The sequence below is a fragment of the Galleria mellonella genome, unplaced genomic scaffold (assembly GCF_026898425.1).
Source record: "Galleria mellonella isolate WM207_F2 unplaced genomic scaffold, CSIRO_AGI_GalMel_v1 utg213, whole genome shotgun sequence".
Lineage (NCBI taxonomy): Eukaryota > Metazoa > Arthropoda > Insecta > Lepidoptera > Pyralidae > Galleria > Galleria mellonella.
Window position 1 is genome coordinate 7,120,441 of NW_026442039.1, and position 24,860 is coordinate 7,145,300.

A 24,860-nucleotide genomic window follows, 5' to 3' on the forward strand; every position below is an offset into this window, starting at 1 on the left:
ATAACAAACTATAAACTCAGTCTATTACTAGTTGCCAAATTGGCTATATGTCTATGAATTTTTAAAGAATTTAAAAACTGAGAAGTTTCTCAATTCGGTTGTATTTTTTTATTTATGTGTGTTACCTCATAACTTCATGAGTTGTAAAATTTGGAACCGATTTGGAAAATTATTTTTTTATCTGAAAGAGTATACTTACAGATTAGTTCCGTAGAATTTTTATCAAAATTGGCTAAGTAATTTAGTTTTTAGATTAAAAGATCTGATTTTGTTACAATTGAATTTTTTTTGCTATTTTTTTTTGTATTATACATTTATTATCATTATAATACATTTATTATTAGGATCTTTAGTTATACCATAATAGCTTCTACTCGCGACTTTGTCCGCGTGACCGGGAAATGTCTACTGACCGGGATAAAAAGTAGCATATATTTTATTTCCATCCCATAAAGTATGTGTATACTAAATTTCACAGTGATTGTTTCGCCATTAAGGCGTTATAATGTAACAAAGGAACAAACTCACTTTTACATAAATAAATATGGGCTAGAGGATATAATTTTATCAGGAATATTATTATAATAGAAATGAAGAAATATAACTATTCAAGAATGCATAAATCTAAAAAAATGTTTCTTTCTTCTTTCTTTCTTTATTGAAAACAGAATACGAACAAAATCACTGTGTTACAATTTTATTTCTACAAATGTAAATAATTTTCTATGAAATATATCATTTCATTAATATCACAACTGTATATTTAAATATGTACGTCAAAATATACGCGGCGAATTCGTTTAATATATAAATAACTGTTTGCCTCTTTACAGTTATGTGAATTTTCATTACGGTATAAATTAGAATACATCGTGGAATTTTAATAAACATCTGTCGTTAAAATTGTATTTTATTGAAAATTGGGCTTTGAATAAATAAAACAAGCTCTCCAATATTATTTTATATTGGTCTTCTCTACTGTGCTACTAGGAAGTCAATGCAAGTCTGCTCTCTAGCGCATAGAAGTATCGCTCGAAAAGGAGTGGGGCGGTGACGTAGGAAAGTGAAAGTTAAATACATGAGTCATTCAATATCAGTCTTTAGTCAAATGAAAGATTAATTTTTGCACATTAATTTAAATAATATTTAATTTTGATATTGACGTGTGCCATAATTTGCTAGTCACATTGCTCGAAGAACCGACAACCGATGGGGAAGAAAGGTTCTTGTGTGGCGACTCCGTACGGGTAAACGCAGTATGGGACGATCCCCCACTAGATGAAATGCATTTTTTTTGATGGATGAAAATGGAATAGCAGCTCCACCTGCGCTACCGGTATACACAGGTGGAGCACCAGTGAAGGGTGATCGATGAAAATGAAAACAGTCCAGTTAGCCCATAATGATGAATTCATCAGGAATTAACCATGATAGTTTCCAAGGGGAACCGCGAGGAGGTCCACCTGGTTGGGTATATTGCTAGCAATGGGATTCTCAGTCTCCATTGCTAACAATCCCATTCCCCCCCTTGAAATGCATTGTAGGAAGTTAGTGGGTGCAGGTGGCTCAAGACCGTTCCTTAGGGTAGTCTATGGGGAGACCTATGTCCAGCAGTGGACAGATAATGGCTGAAATGATGATGAATATGCGTGTCATAATACAATTATAGTAGACTAAGAAATAATCATGTTTCGCATTTGCGAATTCGTCCCGGCATAGTATAGGCCACCCCTGGCCGTGTGGTCCTGGTATAGAAAAGACCACCTTTTGCCGTGGGTGTCGTAAGAACCGACAAAGGTAGGGCGAGAATTGGACAGCAACGTCCCTCTTAAACATGTCTAAAGCCTGACTGCGGTTTCCAATCCGCCTGCCATGCGTGGCAAATACTGGTAAAACCCCCCAAGGGGGAGATTTATGTTCAGCAGTGGACAGTTAAAGGCTGGTATGATGACAATTATAAATAAATAATAAATAAAATTCTTATGGTTTAGGATAAATAAAATAAAAATGTCATCAAATTTTCAAATTTACATTTTCAGGTTGCATAGTGGTGGTGTCATATTCTCTTATGGGCAGAAGGTTATGCTCCGTGTTGCCTCCCTTCGACCAGACAGAAGGCAGTGTCAACAGTCAACAGGTAAGCTCTTAGTGAGCTTAACACTTTTTATTGCTTTAAAGGAAAATAAATACACATTTAAATCACTACATGGAATGCTCAGAGGAATTTTATTTGAATTAATTTACAGGGTACAGAGGAATAACACCTGAGTCCTCAGGAATGGCAACGCATGAGGGGTATTATGGGCGAAACAGTATACTCTGTTATGTCCATGGTACTGCTCGTGTCTATAGGCGACGGTTACCACTCCACCACTGTCCATCAGGTGGACCGTCAGCTTGTTTGCTATTCTAAGTTGTATAAAAAAAAAAACTTAGCCCGAATAATGGGGTTAATATTGGGCTATATTTAAGACAGAATTTTTTTTTTGTTTTTTTTTCACTGTTGATCACCATCACGCGTGATGTTAGATGAGCTAATAGGTCCACAAAATATTCTCATTTATATTAATTAAGTCTATATAAAATATATTTTGTATTCAGATATAATTTGCCGTGTGGTCCCGGCATAGAATAAGCCATCCCTTCCTTTACCATCCCTTCCATTTCCATTATTCGTAATAGCTGTTAACTGTCCAGTGTTGAATATAGACTTTTAACTATTGGGAAGTTTTACCAGTATTTGCCATGTTTGACAGATAAGTTGGCAATCGCAGTTAGACTTTGGCGTTTTAAAAAGGACGCATAAAAAGGGAATCTCATTTTATGTCAAGACCACATGGCATTAATGTTTATATTTGGATAAAACTGTACTATTTCTCAGTAAGAGAAAGAAGAGAAGGATTAGTATTACTATTCTTAACTCCTCATTGATGCTAGAACAAGAGGCATTGAAGTCAGTAATCTGAGGATAGTCATCCCCAGTGTTAATTCGGGGCAAAGGGGCTCGCCCCGAGATCCCAACCTGAGCCTACCTCGGAAAGTAAAGAAATTTTGCGTAATAGTCTTTCAAGTTCTTCAAATAAGGGGTAAACAGGTTTCCTCGGGAGGAAAGGGATCGTTAGTAATGGAGACTGAGAATCCCATTGCTAGCAATATAGCCAACCAGATCGACCTCCTCGCGGTCCCCCCTGGAAACTATCATGGTTAATTCCTGGCGAATTCATTATGATGGGTTAACGGCCTGTTTTCATTCTCATCGATCACCCTTCACTGGTGCTCCGCTAGCGTATCCCATTAGCGCAGGCGGGATTACCATTCCATTTTAACCCATTAAAAAAGTTGGTTTCTTCAGGGTCAGCGACTCGCGTAATGCTCTTGTACAGGCGTTTGTAAACTACGGTAACCGCTTACCATCAAGTATGCTTGTTTGCCATGTCAATAGTTTAAAAAAAATCAAGACAACAATATACATTTACAATATTTATATTCAATCATTACACTGCTTCATAATTATTACATTAACGGAAACGCTCAATGCGTTTTTTTTATACAACGTAGAATGGCAATTAAGCTGACGGCCCACCTGATGGAAAGTGGTAACCGTCGCCTATAGACATGAGCAGTACCATGGAAATAACAAAGTATACTGTTTCGCCCATGATACCCCCCATGCGTTGCCATTCCTGAGGACTCAGGTGTTATTCCTCTGTACCCAGTAAATTCACGCCATATCCCACCCTTCAAAGCGAAACACAGCCATCCAAACACAACTGCTTCACGGTTGAAACACGAATGGGACAGAAGTACCCAAGCAATCGACTTTTGTACAAAGTCTCCCTCTGGTGCGTCACGGGATTTCTCTTTATTAAGATTTTCATACTCGTTATTATTACATTTTTATTATTACATTTACATTACAGTTATTATTATTTCGTACAATATTATTTTTAATAAAAGATACCACTTTATATAAATACACAACGCCCACTGATCCTTTTGTATCTGATCTGTTTCTGTTTTCCTCAATTCTCTACTGCATTATTTTGGTAGAAACAATAAAGAATATTTATCCATTTAATTTATTTTCTTGGAACGAGAATAATACATTTTTTTTTTGGAATATTGAATGTTACTTATTTGTTTATTGGTACATCGACAGTGTTATATACATATATATTTTTAAAATATAGTTTTTAATATTATATAAATTAAATTTACTAAAGCGATACTTTGTACAAAAGTTGATTGCTTGGGCACCTCTGTCCTATTCGTGTTTTAACCGTAAAAAACTTGTGTTTGCATAGCTGTGTTTCGGTTTAAAGGGTGGAATATGGCAGTGAATTTACAGGGTGCAGAGAAATAACACCTGAATACTCAGGAATGGCAATGCATGGGGGGTATCATGGGCGAAACAGTACACTCTGTTATGTCCATAGTACTGCTCATGTCTATAGGCGACGATTACCACTTTCCATCAGTTGGGCCGTCAGCTTGTTTTTCATTGTAAGTTGCATAAAAAGTAAAAAACATGGTAGTATATGCATGCCTGTTAAAGGTGTCCACAATATTGGCTATATAATAGTTACAATATACAAGCTAACAGATAGATTTTATAACGCCGGCAATGCACCAGCAACTGTCCTTGTGGTTCAAGTGTTCATGGGCAATGATGGTCACTATTAATGAAAAAAGAAATATTTAGTGTATCCGCGACTAACTGACACAGATCTCAGATTCACTAAAGAAAATGGGTTTGTTTTATGGCCTAAATATTTGAGTTAGTCATTGCATACGCATAATAATAACTAACTAAAACTATATATACTTACATATAGTTTATACTCCTTAGATACTCTCTCCTTTCGGGGTCTTAAAGTTGACTGGAAGCAATCCTTTTAAAGGATAAGTCTAATGATAACCTAATATCTATATTATAAGTAAATGTAAAATAGTATATAAATAAAATAAATAAATAATCCAGTTACAAAGCTTAAGTACACAACTTGAACGAACTAAGAAATTCTGTTCGGAATAAAAGGACAACGTATTAATGATGATATAATATTATTAACACATTAGATTTTACTGAAATCATTCCGGAATTTTATGAGGAATATACAAATATATATTATTTAATAAAAGAATGTCTTATTCCAAAATCAAAAATAATCAATAGATTATTTTTGATTTTGCAATAAGACAGTCTACTGCTGAAATTAAAAAAAAAAAGTCCTCTATCATATAGATATCTAAAATAGGTAACTATTTAGATATGCTTAGATCTCTCTAGTATCGTAGATAGCATCAAATCTCATTTGACTGAGTGGCAGTTCGGAGCCAACTAAACAAGTTCCCCCGAGACTGAGTATTGAACTCATTTACAAAAACGAAACATACACAAGCTTTAGCTGCGATAGCTAACTGATATAAATTGAAGGTTTGATATGTTGAATGGAAAAGTTAGGTATTTGATTAGTCGCCATTTTGTTAAAATTAATCGTACTAATATCAATTCAGTTAAACGGACTTACTGCGATGACACGATGTACACCCAATTCATTTCACAAAACTATTTTTTATTAATATAATAAAACTGTAACCAAACGGTGCTTGTAAATGGAAGATATCATACCATACAATATAAGTCGTTACCTGTCCACTACTGAGCATAGGGCTTCCTTTATTGAAAAGTCTGTAGTTTCCACGTTTAGCAAGCTCATTGGCAACCGCAGTTAGGCTTTGGTGATGGTGATTAGTAGCTGCAGGTACTTCTTATTACCGAAAAAATTCAATCTTTTTCTTTATACAACTTAGAATGGTAAACAAGCTGTCTGTCTACCTGATGGAAAGTGGTAACCGTCGCCTATACACATGAGCAGTACCATGAACATAACAGAGTATACTGTTAAGCTCATGGCACTCCCTAAGCTTTGCCATTCCTGAGGACTTAGGTGTTATTCCTCTGTACCCTGTAAATTCACGCCATATCCCACCCTTCAAACCGAAACACAGCCATGCAAACACAAATGCTTTACGGTTGAAACACGAATAGGACAGAGGTACCCAAGCAAACGACTTTTGTACAAAGTCTCCCTCTGATCTCAATCTGATAAAAAATAATTAGCAAGATACACAAATTACACCTACATGTTAATTTAATAGGTAAATTAATTTAATCCTTGTGATGAGCTTATCAAAATTTAATATGAATACAAAATTTATACCATCGCTTCATATATGAAATCGTTATTTAGTCAGGCATGTCATGTCGCGATATAATTAATTTCCTTTATGGTTGGATGCAAGATTTAGTACGTGTTTTGAAAGGTAATATAACTTTTCAGTTAGATTTACGAGATAGTTATTTGGATCTATGTCATTATCATTATATCAGCTGTTAACTGCCCACTGTTGAACATAGACTTCTCCTATTTTGACTTCCTCTATTTCCCGGTTTTGCCAGTAATTGCTACGACAAAAATTTAATATGTACCCCAAGTATATTCTTATACATTACCATTTGACATTGGCTACCTCGTGAACTAGTGGTCAAGATGTTTTATACATAATCGAGATTCCGGATTCTATTCCAGTAAGGCCAAATTAGGATATGAACTTTTGTGAAATGATTCGGGTTTAGAGTATTCTAGCTTCAAAACTTGGTGTGATTGTGTGATAATACCATATTATGATGATAGTTAGTCGTGTAGTCCCGGTACAGAATGGACAACCCCATTCTTTTCCCGTGAGTATCGTAAGAGGCGACTAAGGGAATTTTATGGTCGATTTGGTGATCTTTAAACATCACCAAAACTTAACTGTGCCAAAGCCCACTGCTTATAGTGTCAACTGTAACAATATCAATATAGCTATGTATAAGCCATGCTTCACAGAAACCGAAGCAAACTTATTTACAAGTTTATTCCATAACTTGATTATATACAGGAAAATGCTCCTATGAAATTGAAATTTAGATCCAAAACTATGAACTCATATTAATCGTTATGATATGGGATGAGCTTTCTAATATTCTATCAAACGTGTGCGTTGAAACAATAGGAAAATATATTTGTCCATTGTAAAATCATAAAATTCTTAAGTGTTTGAGCCAAATACAGTAGCAGAACCAAAAGACTAATAAACTGATTTAATTAAGAATTAAAAGTATATTATTTCTCTCTTTCCAGCGATTACGACTAGTTCGCGAGAGGAAGCGGGTAGCATGGATTCTCCTGTTACTTGCCGTTCTCTTCGCGTTGTGTTGGTTGCCATACAACATCTTGCAATTGCTAATTGATGTGAACGCTGTGGAAATTGAATCTGTTTCATCCGTGTTGCCGTACACACTGCTACTAGGTAAGTAGATGTGATTATTGTTTTTGATAGTACACTATCGAATGGTAAAGAAGCTGACAAACTGCCTGATAGAAAATGGACATCGTACACAGTGACGTTGATAGTCTCACTAATACTTTGCCATTTCTAAGAACTTGAAGAATGTTGTGCTTCAATACCCTGTAATTTCCACTCTTCAAACCGGATTACTTAAATCATTGGATTCGGTAATAAATTTTGTAATAATCAAGCCAATTGGGGTAATGATTTTTTATTTCTTTTTTCAAATTTGAGTGTCTTAGGTTATGCCATAAGAACTTATTCCTATAGTATGCTTCAAGATGCTCGTTGTTTGGTATATCATACCATAATATAATGGCCAAAAGCATGGTTCAGAACTATTAATTTTCACACTCTATGTGAGATATCTAACATACAAGTATATTCAATAGAAGACGATGATACCATCTGTCGTTGTATCTACTGGATACATTGGAACTTCAGAGAAATAAAGAGTTATTCTGCCACTTAGACGAGTGAAAAGTAATTCTGGCGACAAAGGGCCTCTAGAACCTAAATTGTTGCACAGGCAATAAAAATGTAATATTTCTCTTTTTATATTGCACCAAGATCCTTATCTACATTTCAGGGCACGCGAACTCGGCCATAAATCCTATAGTGTACTGCCTGATGACGCGTAACTTTAGAAGGTCACTGCGCAAGCTGATCTGCCACGACACCGGTAACATACACTCTAGTACTCACTTCCATGTAAGTTCACACAACTACACGCAGACGACGGTGTTGCAATACTTTTTTTTTATATAAATTCCATTCGATCTTTAATTTTTTTAATGTTTTGCAAAACCAAATTAAAAGTATTGATACATCGTCCCCATACTGCTGTTTATTCGAACATAAATACAAATATACATTGTTTTCACTCCAATTACGAGTAACATCAGTGCTGGTACACAGTTTACAGAATTCTTTTTTACCAATTATCCAAGAAACACGTCCAGATCGAGTAATATTAACGATTACACAATATTTAGGAAAATATCATGTAATCGTTTGAGATTTGTTAAAGGTATTAGACCACTGGTTGTTCTTTATACATGTAACTGATTTGGAATACATGTAACTGATTTGGAATACTGTAATATAAGTGGGTATAAGGCTATATCGCTGAAGCTAGTACTAATCAGAATTCACTGTAGCCTTGGATATCTCCATTGAATATTCCACACGCCTCACCATCTGCGCTAGTGATACTGACCATATGTGTTTAACTTCATTGTAGAATTTAACTTTTATGGGACTCCAAATTGGATGACATTGTTACTTTTGCTGTATTTCTTTTGTCTCTGCTATGAAGTTACGAGATTACACCGCCCAGTATGAATCGATTTTTATAATTCTTACTGCAATTAATAGAGTTTACTCCCGTGTTGGTCTCACATTTCCATTGTCTTTGTTCTTTGGTGTGCAAAATTTTGCTGGCTGCAAAGCAAAATTTTCTTACAGACAAACGATTCTACATTAATAGATTAAAAGTTTGATTTGTGTGTTAAGAATTGGGATGGGATGTAATTAGAAAAAAAATTTTTTACAACAACAAATGTCACTGGACATATTACACAGCGTAATTTAGATCCAATCTAACCAAAGCTTATATTATTGGTACTAGAAAACTGTCAGATAGTTTTTTTATAAATATATAAGCTAGCTCGTTAAACGTCGTTCTATCATAAACTAACAGTTTATATGGAAAAAAGAAAATAAGATCTTTACGAATTTAAAGAACAATTTACTAATTTTTAAAAATCTTCGTAAATCTTTCTGCAAGATTAACGAATATTTGGAATAAAAAAAAACTTAGCACAATTACTCTAGCCACTCTCGAGTAGTTGAATTCTCATTAAGCAACTCGTTTACCGATACATTTTTATTTATATCGATACACACAAACAAACATGCATATGAATACAAATATCTGTTGATACGAGTATATAGATCGACTCCGCAGACACTGGAAGTCAATGTTATCGCTACGTAATGAAGGTCATGAAAAATCATCGTGGTAATAATCTACTAATATAAAAAAATATCGTCATATTTATTTCCAGATGCAAGGTTTACGTCAAAAATCCAACATGTCTAGTATGCGAACTTGTACCACAGTGACTTTTAGAAGCAGCAATAACCAACTGGGACGGACCACGTGTGCTCCAAGTATCCAGTACGGAAGGGTCCAGAGGAACTCTGTACGGGAGAACAGCTGGAAAGATCGACACATGAATCCGCAATTTCTGTAAGATTCACCGACAGACAGTTTCGATATCAGTGGATACCTTAATTTGGCATTTACTGTAAACTTTACTTTCTAAATACTTTTCTTTTTTACTAAACTGCTTATGAAGCAAATGGCTTCCCTGTGTGGTTTAAAATCTTTATCCTATTTATTATTTTCTATTACAATAATATCTAATTTGTCTCTGGATTGACTTTTTAAATCTATATTTATAGGTCTAGTAGCGATTTGGAAGGCAGCTCATTTTAATTTACTGTCAGGTTTACAATCTCTCATAAGAAACCCCCTTGCCTGCAAAATCCCTATAAAATTAAGGAACTTGCATTTCGTTTTAATAATTTATTGTATAATGTAAATATTATTAAAAGTACGTACTTAGTCTCGATTGTGGTTCTAAATTCGACTTTGTTTAATATGATGTTTGGATAATTTAAAAATTATTATCCCTTGCCTTATTTCATCCAGTAAACAAAACAAAAAAACCTTTGCGCGTAAACCCACAAACACACTATAGAGTACGTCCGTCAGCTGCGACTGATGGATACTAATGAAAAGTATTCACAGTATTTGTGTATCTCTCTCTCTCTTTTTCTCCTTAATCGACGTACATGTGGGTGTGCGAAACATCCAACGCGCCAAATCGTCAACGAATGTCTGACGGTGTAAGTACGATTCAAAGTTATGTATCACTGGTGTGTACAGTGTATAATGTAAATGTATTGTTCAGATCGTATCCAACAGCCGTGGTTGAAGGACGTGTCGGATGGTATGTTTGCGGCTTAAAAAAGATGGCCTAAAAACTTTTGATATTAGACAGGTGTCTTGTTTGAAGTTGGGGAAATGGTTCTGAAAATATTTTGTATATTCAAAATTGAGAAGCAATTTTAAAAGGTGTTTAAAATGATTCAGATCTCATTGAATTACCAAAGAAAAATGTTATACGGATAGATAGACAAACAGACATGAACTAATTATAAATACTCTGTATATTTTTAGGATTTAATAATCAATTAAGTTATAAAAAGGCCTAAGTTAAGGACTATACTGTAAATCGACCTCAAGCGTGTCAAGAGTGTTTAAGGTACAGTTTTGATTAATAAACGAAATTTGAGTCAAACATAACTTTAATTATTCAATAAATCTAATAGAATAATTAACTGAAAGACAATTATTCTTACATTATTTGTATTAAATTAACTATATGAAAAAATGGTGGGAAAATATTTGGTTGACAGTGGCAGATAACTTACATAAAAAAACTGGTTCTATCCCAACTATTACAAACGTAGAACAGGCAACGACTACGGTGTCAGGAGTCGACACTGCCTCTATATTGACGAAAGTGGAAAACGAAATAATGCATTTTTTTTATACAACGTAGAATGGCAAACAAGCTGAAGGCCCACCTGATGGAAAGTGGTAACCGTCGCCTATAGACATGAGCAGTACCATGGACATAATAGAGTATACTGTTTCGCCCATGATACCCCCATGCGTTGCCATTCCTGAGGACTCAGATGTTATTCACTTAGAAGTAACAACATAATAAAATAAATAAATATACATAGTTTTGTACAATTATTTATATGTGTCATACAATGAAATTAATGCCAAATTACCTGAAATTGATATAGTGTACGATAATTCGAATTCCTACAGGAATAAATTGCTGAAGCACTTTGTACAACAATCTTATGAACATTAACTCTAATTGTCATAATATATATTTTTTTTAATATTTTTTTTTAATTTAATTTAGTCATAATCTTATTTTCTGATTTTGCTCACAACTTAGATTACATGTTTATTTTTGTTATTTACTTAAATTTCTTACACTGTATAATTACGTTAAAGTGAATGCTGTGAATACCTATAATAGGCATGTGCATTAATATTGTATTGTATTTAATGTTGTTATACCTATATGTTATAATGCAATATGCTGTTGGTGTTCCTTAAATAAATAAATAAATAAATAAATAAATAAATATAATAGACCGCTGCCCAAAATATTGATGCTGATAGATATCATAAAAGACTTAACTATTTTATAGCGGAATATTATAGAATAAAAAAAAAAACAAATAAATGTTTGTATAAAATTTATTATTTAATTCTTTATTGTACACACCAGTTATAAAAAAATGACAGAGGTAATTAAATGTACAAAGGCGAGCTTAACTCTGATAGAGTTTTCCTCCAGCAACACCCAAAGTGGAAAGGAGCATCAATGTCAGCGGGTACAGCAGTGTACAATATTGTGACAATTTTTAAACAAACTAGACAAAATTAGATTAATTATATTATATTTAATTTCTTTTTCTTCAAAGTCATTCAGGCCTGTATAATTAAAAAAAAAATGTTTTTTTTTATGTGCACTCCAGTAAGTAAATATTGCCAAATTAAATTATTACGTTTAAACATGCAAATCTACTAGTATATTGTCGAAGTTCACCTATTATCATCATCTACAAGGACGGAGGTCCTTATCCTAATCGTTTGGGGTCGGTGTAATATACTTTTATCTATATCACCAAAGTTTCTGGCCTTCAGTTTTACGATCGACCGCTTGCTTGACCCTCCTTGGGACAAATTCACTAACAAAAGAAACTTTTTTACTGTTTTGGCTCCTTATTAAACATAACTGTACATATGTTATAACAGTAATAATAATTAAGAAGATCATATATGCTAGTTTTTAGCTACTTTTTTATGATATTTCATTTGTATTGTTATTTATTTATATTTTATTATATAGAAAAAATTGCATTAAATTAAAAATGTACAACAGCCGAGCTTAACTCTGTAAGAGTACTCTTCCAGCAAACCCTGAGTGGAAAGGAGCGGGCGGTGTGCGTACAATAATAGGAGGAGACAGTATTAAGAAATAATATATATGTTTACCTAAATACAAAGTAGCTTATATACTTACATTCAAAACACTGTTCATAATTATATATATATATATATATATATATATATATAGGTTATTATGGTTTTTATACTATACACAGCATGATTAACTATTGTTGAACATTGGGATCCCCATAAGTGGGGTTTTACAAGTACTTGCTACAAAAGTTAAACTTTGTTGACGTTTTAAGACGGACGCTGCTGCCCAGCTCTGGACCATTAAGTTCCCTTAGTTGCCTCTTACGACACCTATGGGAAAAAAAGGGGTGGCCCATTTGACTAATTGTCTTAATAGATTACAAAAGATTAATACTATGTGGAGATGCCGATGGCAAGATACCATTCTGAGTTTTTTTTTTTATTAATGAATCTTGTATTTTTTTTCCTTCCCTTTTATAAGCGAATGTTTACAGTACTCGAGTGATACTTCAACTTCTGTTTATTGATCAAAACAGTACCTTAAGTGTATTTATACTGAAGCTTGTTCTTAAAAATAATTTGAGATCGATTTATATATAGATCTATGAGATTTACAGTATAATTTTGTAAATAATCTATAAATTTAAATATGTTTATTTGTAATTTATTAATAATAATTCATGTAAGTAATAAATAATTCTATTTAATTAATTAATAATAAAAAAAATCTAGTCAATACCGTTTGTACATGATAATGAATAATTAAATAAGGTCATCTCTTATATTTAAACTAGGTCTTGATTACTAGATTACTAAAAGAACAAAGCATAATACGATAGTGCAAAGTTTTGGTTACAATAATCCTGTTTACCATTTTTTTTTTATACAACTTAGAATGGCAAACAAGCTGACGGACCACCTGATGGAAAGTGGTAACCGTCGCCTATAGACATGAGCAGTACCATGGACATAACAGTGTATACTGTTTCACCCATGATACCCCTCATGCGTTGCCATTCCTGAGGACTCAGGTGTTATTCCTCTGTACCCAGTAAATTCACCATCACACAGGTTCTATACTTGTTTGCTACCACAGTAGTATAAAAGAACTGTACCAAGTCAACTAGCCTATAATAATTCTAGATTCTTACGAGAAGAGTCTCATGCTGTATTAAGCTGTATTTTGACATGCTTAGAAATCGCAGTTAGGCTTTAGAGGTATTTTAAAAGGGACGTTATTGCCTATTCCTTGCTCTCCCTTACACGTCTCTTACGACACCCATACACGACGATATATTATCTTTATTAGCACATTATGTATATATATATATATATATATATATATATATATATATATATATATATATATATATATATATGTATATATGTATATATATATATATACATATATATATACATAATGTGTTAATAAAGACTATTGCTAGAGCTGATATTTTTTTATCCGCATATTCATAACAACAAACCTATTTTTAATCGACTTTAAAAAAGAAAGTACGTATGGTTGTTATGTTTTCTACCTCATGAATCCGTCACTTCTAAGTCGATTTGGATTTTTTTTTATCTGAGAAGATACTCTTACACATTGGTCCCGTAGAAATTTTATCAAAATCAATTCAGTTGTTTGGTTTTTAGATCAAATTAAACTGTTTTGTTACTTTCTTTCAAATTGGGAATTTAGTGTAAAAGAAAGAGACAAAAGAGTTCAATAGCTAAAATAGATTTATGGGAGGTTTGACATTTTTATGAACAAGGGAGTTAGTGTTTATTTATTTAGATAATAATATATTTTATTTTTATAATCGAATACTCGATAATAATCGAATAGAATAATAATCGATTAGGTACAATATTTTTTTCTTGTCAACAACGAAATAAAAATTGAAATATTGGTGAGTTGTATTAAAATTTTTGTTTTATATATTATATATCATTATCTTCCTGCCCTTATCCCAATCATTTGGGGTCGGCGTAATATGATTTTATCCATATTACAAAAAGATTTGGTTTTTAGTTTTACGACCGGCCACCTGCCTGACGTCAACCCTCTTTGGCAATGTTTTATATATTATATATAAATTATCGAAATATTATAAGATTTTTATAACACATTCAATTGTTGTTTAAATATTTAGCTTTTTCGAATACAGGGAACATCTAAGTCTTTGATAAATGTAATTATATATAAAATTGTCGTTCAAGTGTATGTGTAAAAGTAATTATGTAATAAAAAAGTTTATTTGTTAAACTAAATTAAAATAGTGTAAAAAATTTATTAAACTAAATTGAAATAATGTAAATAGGAACATATTTTTTACTATCATAAGTTTGTTTATGTTTGTAAGAAATATAACGCAATGCAATACTTTTCATGCACTTTAATTGTTTTATTAAAATTTAAATATAGGGAATGTATAATATGTATGGTACACATTGATCTGTAAACTGAAAGAGTATGCTAAATATAATGTAAACAATAACGGTGTTTTGTAAATAAATTATTATTTTCAAATTAGGTTTGTTTGATTTTTATATTTCAGTTAGTTGTGTCCCGTGGGTCTGCGCACGGGAATCAGTACATAAAGTAATTCTCTGTGCAAAATTTAGGACATGACCTGTGTACTAAATTTACTTGAAACCCGTTTAGTAACTTTTGCGTGAAAGATAGATAGTTAGATAGATACTCTTTATTGTTTCCTCCAAAAGATTACAATAGTAAACTTATTATAAATATAAATAATTACAAGAAATAATCACAATGAGAAAACAATAGGCGACCTTATCTCTAAGAGTCATCTCTTCCAGGCAACCTTTGGATGGAGAGGAGTAATTATATACAATTTGGTTGGAGGCACGATGAAACAAACAAGAGTAACAAACAGTAATTTATTCACTCATCCTTGATTATAAAATTTCGCATTTATTACATTAATAAGATGCAACGTGGAAATGCAGGTGGCTCAGGACCGTTCCTTATGGCAGTCCACGGGGAAGACCTGTGTCCAACAGTGGACGAATAATGGCTGAGATGATAATAATAATGAACCTGGAAAGAACGTTGCAAAAAAAATATGCGACCGAAAAGAGCAACGTGCATCTTTCAACTCTTGTATTTCGAAATACAGACATTCAAACACTGTTGCTTAGCGGCAGACATACAAGTCGGACAAAGCTACCCGTGCAATAGACTTTTGTTTTTGTTTAGTTTTTTATAATTTTCTATAAGTTTTCGGTCAAAAAGAGGAAAAAATAATCCATTAAAAATATAAAATGTAAAAAATGCCAAGTCTCGTAACACTGTTCTTTCACTATTAAAAATTGTAAAATCTCATGTAAAACTACGTCAGTTATCTTTGTTAGTATGAATGGAAGCACCTATTAAACAACTTCGTTAGAAAATGTTATCTTACCAATTATCTATTGTCGGCGCACAACACTAGCGATCGGCTCGCGGTCGGCCCAATCCAGTTGAGGTTGGCTCGCCTGTACCCTTTCCGACGTCCACTACATAGGACGTGCGCATAAAATTTATTTGTAAACCTTTATAATATAATCATTTAAAATTGGAGTCAGATTATTATTCATATCCACCTCGGAACATGGTGACCACGACGTGATTTTCAAGATATCAATTAATATAAAGTAACATTGCTTAAAGCCAGCCGGTCAACAGTATTAATAAAACACCGCAGCTAACGCTTAGCAAGAAAAATATTTATCTACCTCCATTACATGGGAATATATTGAAGAAATCTATATATCTGGTATTATTTGTTTCTGGAGAAGCTAATTACAACAATAAAAAACATCAACAATTACGGAAGGCTATCCACCAATTGCTTAAAGCCAGCCGGTCCACCAGCAGACTACGAGCAGTGCCGCAGCTACAGCTTAGCAAGGGAAGTGCCTTATCCTATCTTTCCTACCTAATATTATTATAATCATTCTGCCTCAATTTGCTTTTAGTTGCTACTTCTTAATCAGTGATTTTTTTCAGTATAAGTTGATTACGTAAATTTAATTTCTATTCTTTTTTTTTTTTGAGTCTATTAAATTAGGGGTACCTAATACTATTTAGTATACCTGTAGTTATTAGCGCATTATCTACAAGCTTATCGATTAATTGTAAGCTAAATAATTCAATAGTTTATCGTATAAACGTTGGTACATATCTTTTTATTATTTTATCATAACTACCCTACGATCTCAATTCAGAAAGGTAGAAGTCGATTAAAATAGATAATTATAACACTATTACAGTGAATAACCAATAGAATAGATACAATTGTATACTAATGTATAATATAACAATAGTAGGTATAATGGTATAATAATTAAGTAAAACATACGTAAAAGATATCTAAATCCCTAAGTAGAAAATTAATTTAGTAGTAGTAAATTGTTTTAGTAGTTTGTTTTATTGTATCTGTCTATTTGAGTATTATTTAGTTAGAATATAGTTTGTTGCATATTTGATTATTAGTGCTACGCAAATACTTTAGTAAGATAATTATATCACATTCAAGTAGTTGGTTATTTCATTGTAATTTTATTACTATTCACTATGAAGTAATAATAAATATTATAAATGCAACATTAACATTTTATGTTTGGTACATTTTTTATAACATTTGCAATATTTACACATTCCAGTGCACCAGCGCAGTTGCAATAAGTACCTACCGCTTACCTGGCTGCTGCACTCGCATCGCCTGGCCCTATTGTTTTCGTGCGTCGAGTGGTCTATTGCGTCATCGTCATAGGCCAGCTTGGTTACATTTACGTATCATTTATTTTATTTTTTTCTTTTCGTATATTTTTAGTTTATCAAAGTCAATCCCTTTTAAGTTTATTAAGTAAATTGTTTAAGTGTTATTTATAATGTCACACACCTCAGATCGATCTGTGAGAACACCTTTAGAGAACATTAAATTAGATGTTCCAACTATAAATCCTAGTAATATAAAGGATCTTATTACCAAACGAAGTTCAATTAAAGGTCGCATAACAAAGTACAGTAATTTTTTAACTAAATTTATTGATTCATATGATAAACATGATAAGACTAGTTTGCTTATGTTAACACAGAGATTTGAGAGATTTAAAGACTTAATGTCCATTTTTGATGATTGTCAATCACAAATTGAATTTGTGAATTCAAATAGTTTGGAGTCGGAACTTGATACAAGAGAGGAAATCGAAATTGATTTTTCTACTCTTATTGCTAAGACTCAAGTAATTTTAGAGAAAAATCAGATTGTAGATGATTATAAATCGATTCACTCTGGATCGAGTTCAGATTGTAATAAGTCATGTGGTCATAATAAGAGCTTTCACTTTAAACTTCCCACTCTAAAAATTGGGAGCTTTGATGGGACTTATTTTAAATGGATTGAGTTCAGAGACACATATACTTCGCTTATACATAACAATGATAATATTGACCCTATCCACAAATTTCATTATCTAAATTCTTACCTAGAGGGTGAAGCCTCTCGTGTCATTAGTAATTTAGAAGTTAGTGCTGTCAATTATAAAGAAGCTTGGCATCTCTTATGTGAGAGATACAACAACGAGAAGCAGTTAATACACAATCATTTAAATTCTTTGTGTAATATTCGGCCTATCACTCGCGACTCTGCCAAGGGGATAAGGTTTTTGATAGACCATGTATCAAAGAATTTGCGCGCTCTTAATAATCTAGGTGAACCAACTCAGTCCTGGGATACTCTTGTCATCCATTTAGTCTCAGCAAAACTCGACGGCAGTACTAGCATTAAATGGGAAGAACATAAAAATAGTTTTGAGAAATCGCCTTCTTTAAATGATTTCTTTAGTTTTCTTAAGCGTCGAGCAGATGTTTTAGAATCATTAAATCACATCAAGCCTGATCGTGTAGATCAGATAAAGGTAGATCATAATTCATCTCTTAATCAAAATAGAAGATCTCACTTCAAATCTTTTGTGGTTTCAGCTAAGACCCAAGCCTCTGCTTCTTCACCTTCGTGTGTCCTCTGCCGCGGTAGCCATCGTTTGTATGATTGTGCATCGTTCCTATCCAAGCCAGTAGAGGACAGAATCTCTGAAGCATCAAGGTTAAAGGTTTGCCTTAATTGTTTATGTAAGGGACACTCATCACACCAATGCAGATTAAGTCGTTGTTCTATTTGTGAGAGACGTCATAATACCTTACTACATAGGGAGTCTTCTCAACCTGTAAACTCATCTCAGGTACATGCAGTTACTTCTAATACCGAAACTGCCTTATTTGCAGTCGGACAAAATTCTGAAAGCAGTGTATGTGGCTTCACAAATCATTTTAGTAGTAACAATGCCTTGCTATCTACAGCTTTGATAGAAGTACAGAATCCAACGACGAATAAGTTCATTACAGTTCGAGCCTTGTTGGATAGTGGAAGTCAGTCTTCTCTTATTACAAAAAGAATGATAAACTTATTGCAATTGACTTCTCTGCCAATCCGGGTTGATATATTAGGCGTTGGTAATTTATTTTCTTCTAATGCGTTAGAACGTTGTGAAGTTAACGTAAAATCTAAATATAACAATTTTAAAACACAATTATCATGTCTTGTACTTCCACAAATAACCAGAAATATACCTAATAAAACATTTGATATTTCTCAACTTCACTTGCCTTCTAATATACAATTTGCAGACCCTAACTTCAATCGATCTGCACCCATAGACATGCTATTGGGCACTGATATCTTTTGGGACCTGATTGAGTCTCAACAAATTAATCTTGGACCGAATAAACCAATAATGCGAAAATCCAAACTTGGTTGGATATTAGCAGGTCCAATGTATACCATGAACACTAATTCAGTATTTTGTAATCTTGCTATTGAACATAAAGATAAAGATAATAGTAATGATTGTTTAAATGAGACAGTAAAGAAGTTTTGGGAGTTAGAACAGATTCCTCCAGCTAATAATAAAAGAACTGAGGAGGAAATATTATGTGAACAACATTTTTGTAAAAATATATAGAAATAAGGACGGTAGATTTTGTGTTAAATTGCCCCTTATTACTGCACCCGACTGTTTGGGAGATTCATTCAGGTCAGCCAAAAGACAATTTTTAGCTTTAGAAAAACGTTTCGCGAAAAATCCAATACTTAAGCAATCTTATTCAGAATTTATTAAGGAGTATGCAGACTTAGGGCATTTAACGGAATCACCTGTTTTTATTCCGAATCAATCTTTTTTTATTCCTCATCATGCAGTGTTTAAGCCATCTAGTGAATCTACTAAGCTACGCGTTGTATTCAACGGTAGCGTTAAAACTACATCTGGTTATTCTATTAATGATATACAAATGACTGGACCTTATATTCAAGATTCTTTATTTAATATTTTAATTAGGTTTCGTCAATACACATATGTACTGTCAGGCGATATTGCAAAAATGTACAGGCAAATAGAGATTCAGGACAGTGATCGTAATTTACAAATGATATTATGGCGTTTCAATGAAAATGAACCACTGAAATCTCTTAGGCTTAATACTGTAACTTATGGTTACACTAGTAGTAGCTTTTTAAGTACACGCTGTTTGTGGCAGTTAGGCGAGGAATGTGATGATCTAAATATAAAATTAATAATACAAAATGATTTTTTGGTTGACGATTTGTTAACGGGCAGTGATAATAAAGATGAACTAGTGTATATTAAGAAGTCGGTGGAAAGCGCTCTTTCCTCTGGTTGCTTTAGCTTACGTAAATATCGTTCGAACTTACCATCTATTTTGGTCGATTCACGGAACGACCAAAAGGATTTAATTATCAGTTCATCATCTCACACATTAGGTATAGGGTGGAATCCTAACAAAGATTATATACATTTTCCAACTAATTATCAAAATTCAAAAGACATTCCAACTAAGAGATCTATATTGTCAGATTCATGTAAAGTTTTTGATCCTCTTGGTTTGTTGAGTCCAATTACTATTAAACCAAAAATCTTAATCCAACGATTATGGTTGGATAACATTGGCTGGGATGATCCCGCTCCAAAAGATATCGCTAAATCATGGCAAGAATTTATTTATAATATAAAATATATATACGACATACGTATTCCAAGACATGCTTTGTGCGAATCCCCTGTAGATGTTGAACTCCATTGTTTCTGTGACGCGTCAGAGTCAGCATATGCTGCTTGCATTTATCTTCGGTCTATAAACAAGCAAGGTGATATAACTGTTCGTCTCTTATGTGCTAAGGCTAGGGTAGCTCCGGTAAAACCGTTAACTGTCCCGCGTCTCGAACTAAGTGCATGTCTGCTAGGTGCACAACTTACAAGCGCTGTTTGTAATGCTTTACGATGTGTAATTACGCGTAAGATATTTTGGACTGATTCGTCCATAGTATTGGCTTGGTTAGGTACGAGATACGATAAATTAAAAACTTTCGTGGCGAACAGAGTCAGTGTCATTCTTGATTTAACTAGTATCGCTGATTGGCATCATATTTCTACAACATTAAATCCAGCTGATTTAGCTTCACGTGGTGCCAATGCGAAGGAAATTCTTAATTTTGATTTATGGTGGCAGGGTCCTTCATTTTTGCGTAAAAATGTTTCTTTATGGCCCACTTCAATTCCAACAGGGATACAGGTTAACAATTTGCCTGAAATAAAGGTGAATGTTAACATGTGTAATGAAAGTGTAGAATCGATAATAGATTTTGATCGATTTTCAAATTTTACTCGTCTACAGCGTACCTTTGCATTTGTGTTTCGATTCATACATAATTGTAGATACCCTTCAAACAAGCAGATTGGTATCTTACAACTTGAACAATTAAATTACTCGTTTGAATTTTTAGTTAAAGTAGCTCAGGAACAAAGTTTTCCTAAAGAAATAACTTTATTACGAAACAATAAATTTCTTAGTTCTAAAAATTATCTATGTTCGTTGAGTCCTTTTATAGACAGTAATGGTATCCTGCGAGTAGGCGGACGTTTGAATTACTCTTGTTACACATTTGATAAATGTCATCCTATGCTACTTCATGCTAAGCATAGACTCACCAAGTTGTTTTTTCAGCGGGAACATATACGTCTTCTTCATGCTGGTCCTCAGCTACTTCTGTCCTCGGTTAGAGAATCTGTCTGGCCTATAGCTGGAAGAGATTTAGCGCGTACTGTAGCTAGACAGTGCACTGTATGTAGAAGGGCAAGCGGTAGAACATCAACACCATTAATGGGTGCACTACCCAAGCAACGCGTAAATCCAGATTTTCCTTTCATTAGTACTGGTGTCGATTTTGCTGGACCATTCTTTATAACTAACAGAAAGGGTAAAGGTTCTCGAATAACAAAATGTTATCTGTGCGTTTTTGTGTGTCTTAGATACAAGTGTCTGCACTTGGAAGCCGTGAGTGAACTTTCTAAAGATGCGTTCATATTATCACTGCGTCGTTTTATCTCTCGCAGAGGTAAGCCTTTAGATATATTTTGCGATAATGGTCGCAATTTTGTGGCAGCTTCTAAAGAAATTAGACAGTTTATTAGCGCCAACACTGATGACATTTCAGATTTTTCTTCCAAGGAAGGTATTAAATTTCATTTTCAACCAGCTTATGCTCCGCATTTCGGGGGTTTATTTGAAGCAGGCGTGAAGTCAGCCAAATATTTTTTAAAGAGGATTTTAGGTAACGCTCATCTCACATTTGAAGAAATGGCAACGTTGTTTAGTCAAATTGAGGCAATTCTTAACAGTAGACCCCTATGTCCCTTGTCGTCCTGTCCCGATGACCTTCAATCCTTAACCCCAGGGCACTTCCTTATTGGAAGACCACTTTTGTCGTTACCGACACCTAATTTGCAGGATAAAAAGATAAACCGTTTAAACAGTTTTCAACGGTTGGAGCTTTTACGGCAGCAATTTTGGAAACGCTGGCAGTTGGAATACGTGTCTGAATTGCAGCAAAGGCAGAAATGGCGGATCCCAGATAGACAGCTTCAAATAAATGATTTGGTACTGTTAAAGGAAGATAACTCCCCTCCCATGTGCTGGAGAATGGGTCGCATCTGCTCTCTGTTTCCAGGTCAAGATGGAGTGGTGCGCGTTGTTGAGATTAAAACTGCAGCAGGCAATTTCCGACGTGCTGTAAAGTATATCTGTCCATTGATGGAGCCATCAGAGGAGACTTCATTGGAAGCTGATGCTTCCAAGGCCCCGGAGGATGTCGGCGCACAACACTAGCGATCGGCTCGCGGTCGGCCCAATCCAGTTGAGGTTGGCTCGCCTGTACCGTTTCCGACGTCCACTACATAGGACGTGCGCATAAAATTTATTTGTAAACCTTTATAATATAATCATTTAAAATTGGAGTCAGATTATTATTCATATCCACCTCGGAACATGGTGACCACGACGTGATTTCCAAAATATCTTACGCGTAATTACACATCGTAAAGCATTACAAACAGCGCTTGTAAGTTGTGCATCTAGCAGACATGCACTTAGTTCGAGACGCGGGACAGTTAACGGTTTTACCGGAGCTACCCTAGCCTTAGCACATAAGAGACGAACAGTTATATCACCTTGCTTGTTTATAGACCGAAGATAAATGCAAGCAGCATATGCTGACTCTGACGCGTCACAGAAACAATGGAGTTCAACATCTACAGGGGATTCGCACAAAGCATGTCTTGGAATACGTATGTCGTATATATATTTTATATTATAAATAAATTCTTGCCATGATTTAGCGATATCCTTTGGAGCGGGATCATCCCAGCCAATGTTATCCAACCATAATCGTTGGATTAAGATTTTTGGTTTAATAGTAATTGGACTCAACAAACCAAGAGGATCAAAAACTTTACATGAATCTGACAATATAGATCTCTTAGTTGGAATGTCTTTTGAATTTTGATAATTAGTTGGAAAATGTATATAATCTTTGTTAGGATTCCACCCTATACCTAATGTGTGAGATGATGAACTGATAATTAAATCCTTTTGGTTTGTTGAGTCCAATTACTATTAAACCAAAAATCTTAATCCAACGATTATGGTTGGATAACATTGGCTGGGATGATCCCGCTCCAAAGGATATCGCTAAATCATGGCAAGAATTTATTTATAATATAAAATATATATACGACATACGTATTCCAAGACATGCTTTGTGCGAATCCCCTGTAGATGTTGAACTCCATTGTTTCTGTGACGCGTCAGAGTCAGCATATGCTGCTTGCATTTATCTTCGGTCTATAAACAAGCAAGGTGATATAACTGTTCGTCTCTTATGTGCTAAGGCTAGGGTAGCTCCGGTAAAACCGTTAACTGTCCCGCGTCTCGAACTAAGTGCATGTCTGCTAGGTGCACAACTTACAAGCGCTGTTTGTAATGCTTTACGATGTGTAATTACGCGTAAGATATTTTGGAAATCACGTCGTGGTCACCATGTTCCGAGGTGGATATGAATAATAATCTGACTCCAATTTTAAATGATTATATTATAAAGGTTTACAAATAAATTTTATGCGCACGTCCTATGTAGTGGACGTCGGAAACGGTACAGGCGAGCCAACCTCAACTGGATTGGGCCGACCGCGAGCCGATCGCTAGTGTTGTGCGCCGACATCTATCAACATTTATAATGACCGTATTAATATTAGACATTTTTATTTTTATATTAAATATAATGTACACGATATCATATTTTACTAATAAAATAAGTTATTCTTCAGTGCGATGTTTAGATTTACTTAGAAATTGAAATAATAGATTTTGTATTAGATTATTCATTTGCCGTACAAATGCCACGTCATTATAATTGTTATAAAAATTAAAATCTCTAATATTGTTATGGCTCTCAGTGGATGCAGGTAGCTCGGGACTATTTCTTGTGGCTATCTATGGGGGGGGGGAGGCCTTCAGTAGTGAACAGATAATAGCTGAGATGATGGTGAGTACAGTCACTATAATAGTATAGTAGGGCTGTCCTCGACTTAGCGAGTGCACTGCCGTGCCCCCTAACATTAAATACGCATAGTTACTTACTAATATCATGGGTATAATATAATACTATACTTAATTTTATATTATCTGTGCCTTTATTATTATTAAGTATGTTCTATTCCTAATGACCACTATTGTCAAACTATTTCTTAATACAGAACGTGAGTAGTTTATTCTCGCAAACATAGATGGAGTTAAAAGTACAATATTTAAAAATCTTACGCCATCTATTGGCGTATAATAAACTTTAAATTTGCAAAGTATCAGTATTAATGTCCTGCCTTATAAAACTGTATAATTCCAATTTATACGATAGAAACAAATAATAGGTTTTAATTTTGTTACAAGTTACAGCTACCATCG

The 24,860-nt window shown here is 33.9% G+C and overlaps 2 protein-coding genes across 3 annotated transcripts in view; both read left to right on the forward strand.

Annotated features, from left to right (window-relative positions):
- LOC113510534 (QRFP-like peptide receptor) overlaps window positions 1-12,513 on the forward strand; it is a 200,388-nt gene extending 187,875 nt beyond the window's left edge. For both annotated transcript variants that reach the window (XM_052894526.1, XM_052894527.1), the window contains 4 exons: window positions 2,040-2,137; window positions 7,188-7,356; window positions 7,985-8,106; window positions 9,465-12,513. In XM_052894526.1, coding sequence (XP_052750486.1) covers window positions 2,040-2,137; window positions 7,188-7,356; window positions 7,985-8,106; window positions 9,465-9,653 — 578 coding nt within the window. In that variant the 3' untranslated portion in view covers window positions 9,654-12,513. The remainder of the gene's footprint in view (window positions 1-2,039; window positions 2,138-7,187; window positions 7,357-7,984; window positions 8,107-9,464) is intronic.
- A 3,417-nt stretch (window positions 12,514-15,930) lies between these two features.
- Window positions 15,931-22,773, forward strand: LOC113515828 (uncharacterized). Its single transcript, XM_052894531.1, has 3 exons — window positions 15,931-18,153; window positions 19,518-19,521; window positions 22,362-22,773. The coding sequence occupies exons 1-3, from the start codon at window positions 17,381-17,383 to the stop codon at window positions 22,728-22,730; spliced, it is 1,146 nt and encodes a 381-aa protein (XP_052750491.1). The 5' UTR covers window positions 15,931-17,380; the 3' UTR covers window positions 22,731-22,773.
- The last annotated feature ends 2,087 nt before the right edge of the window (window positions 22,774-24,860 follow it).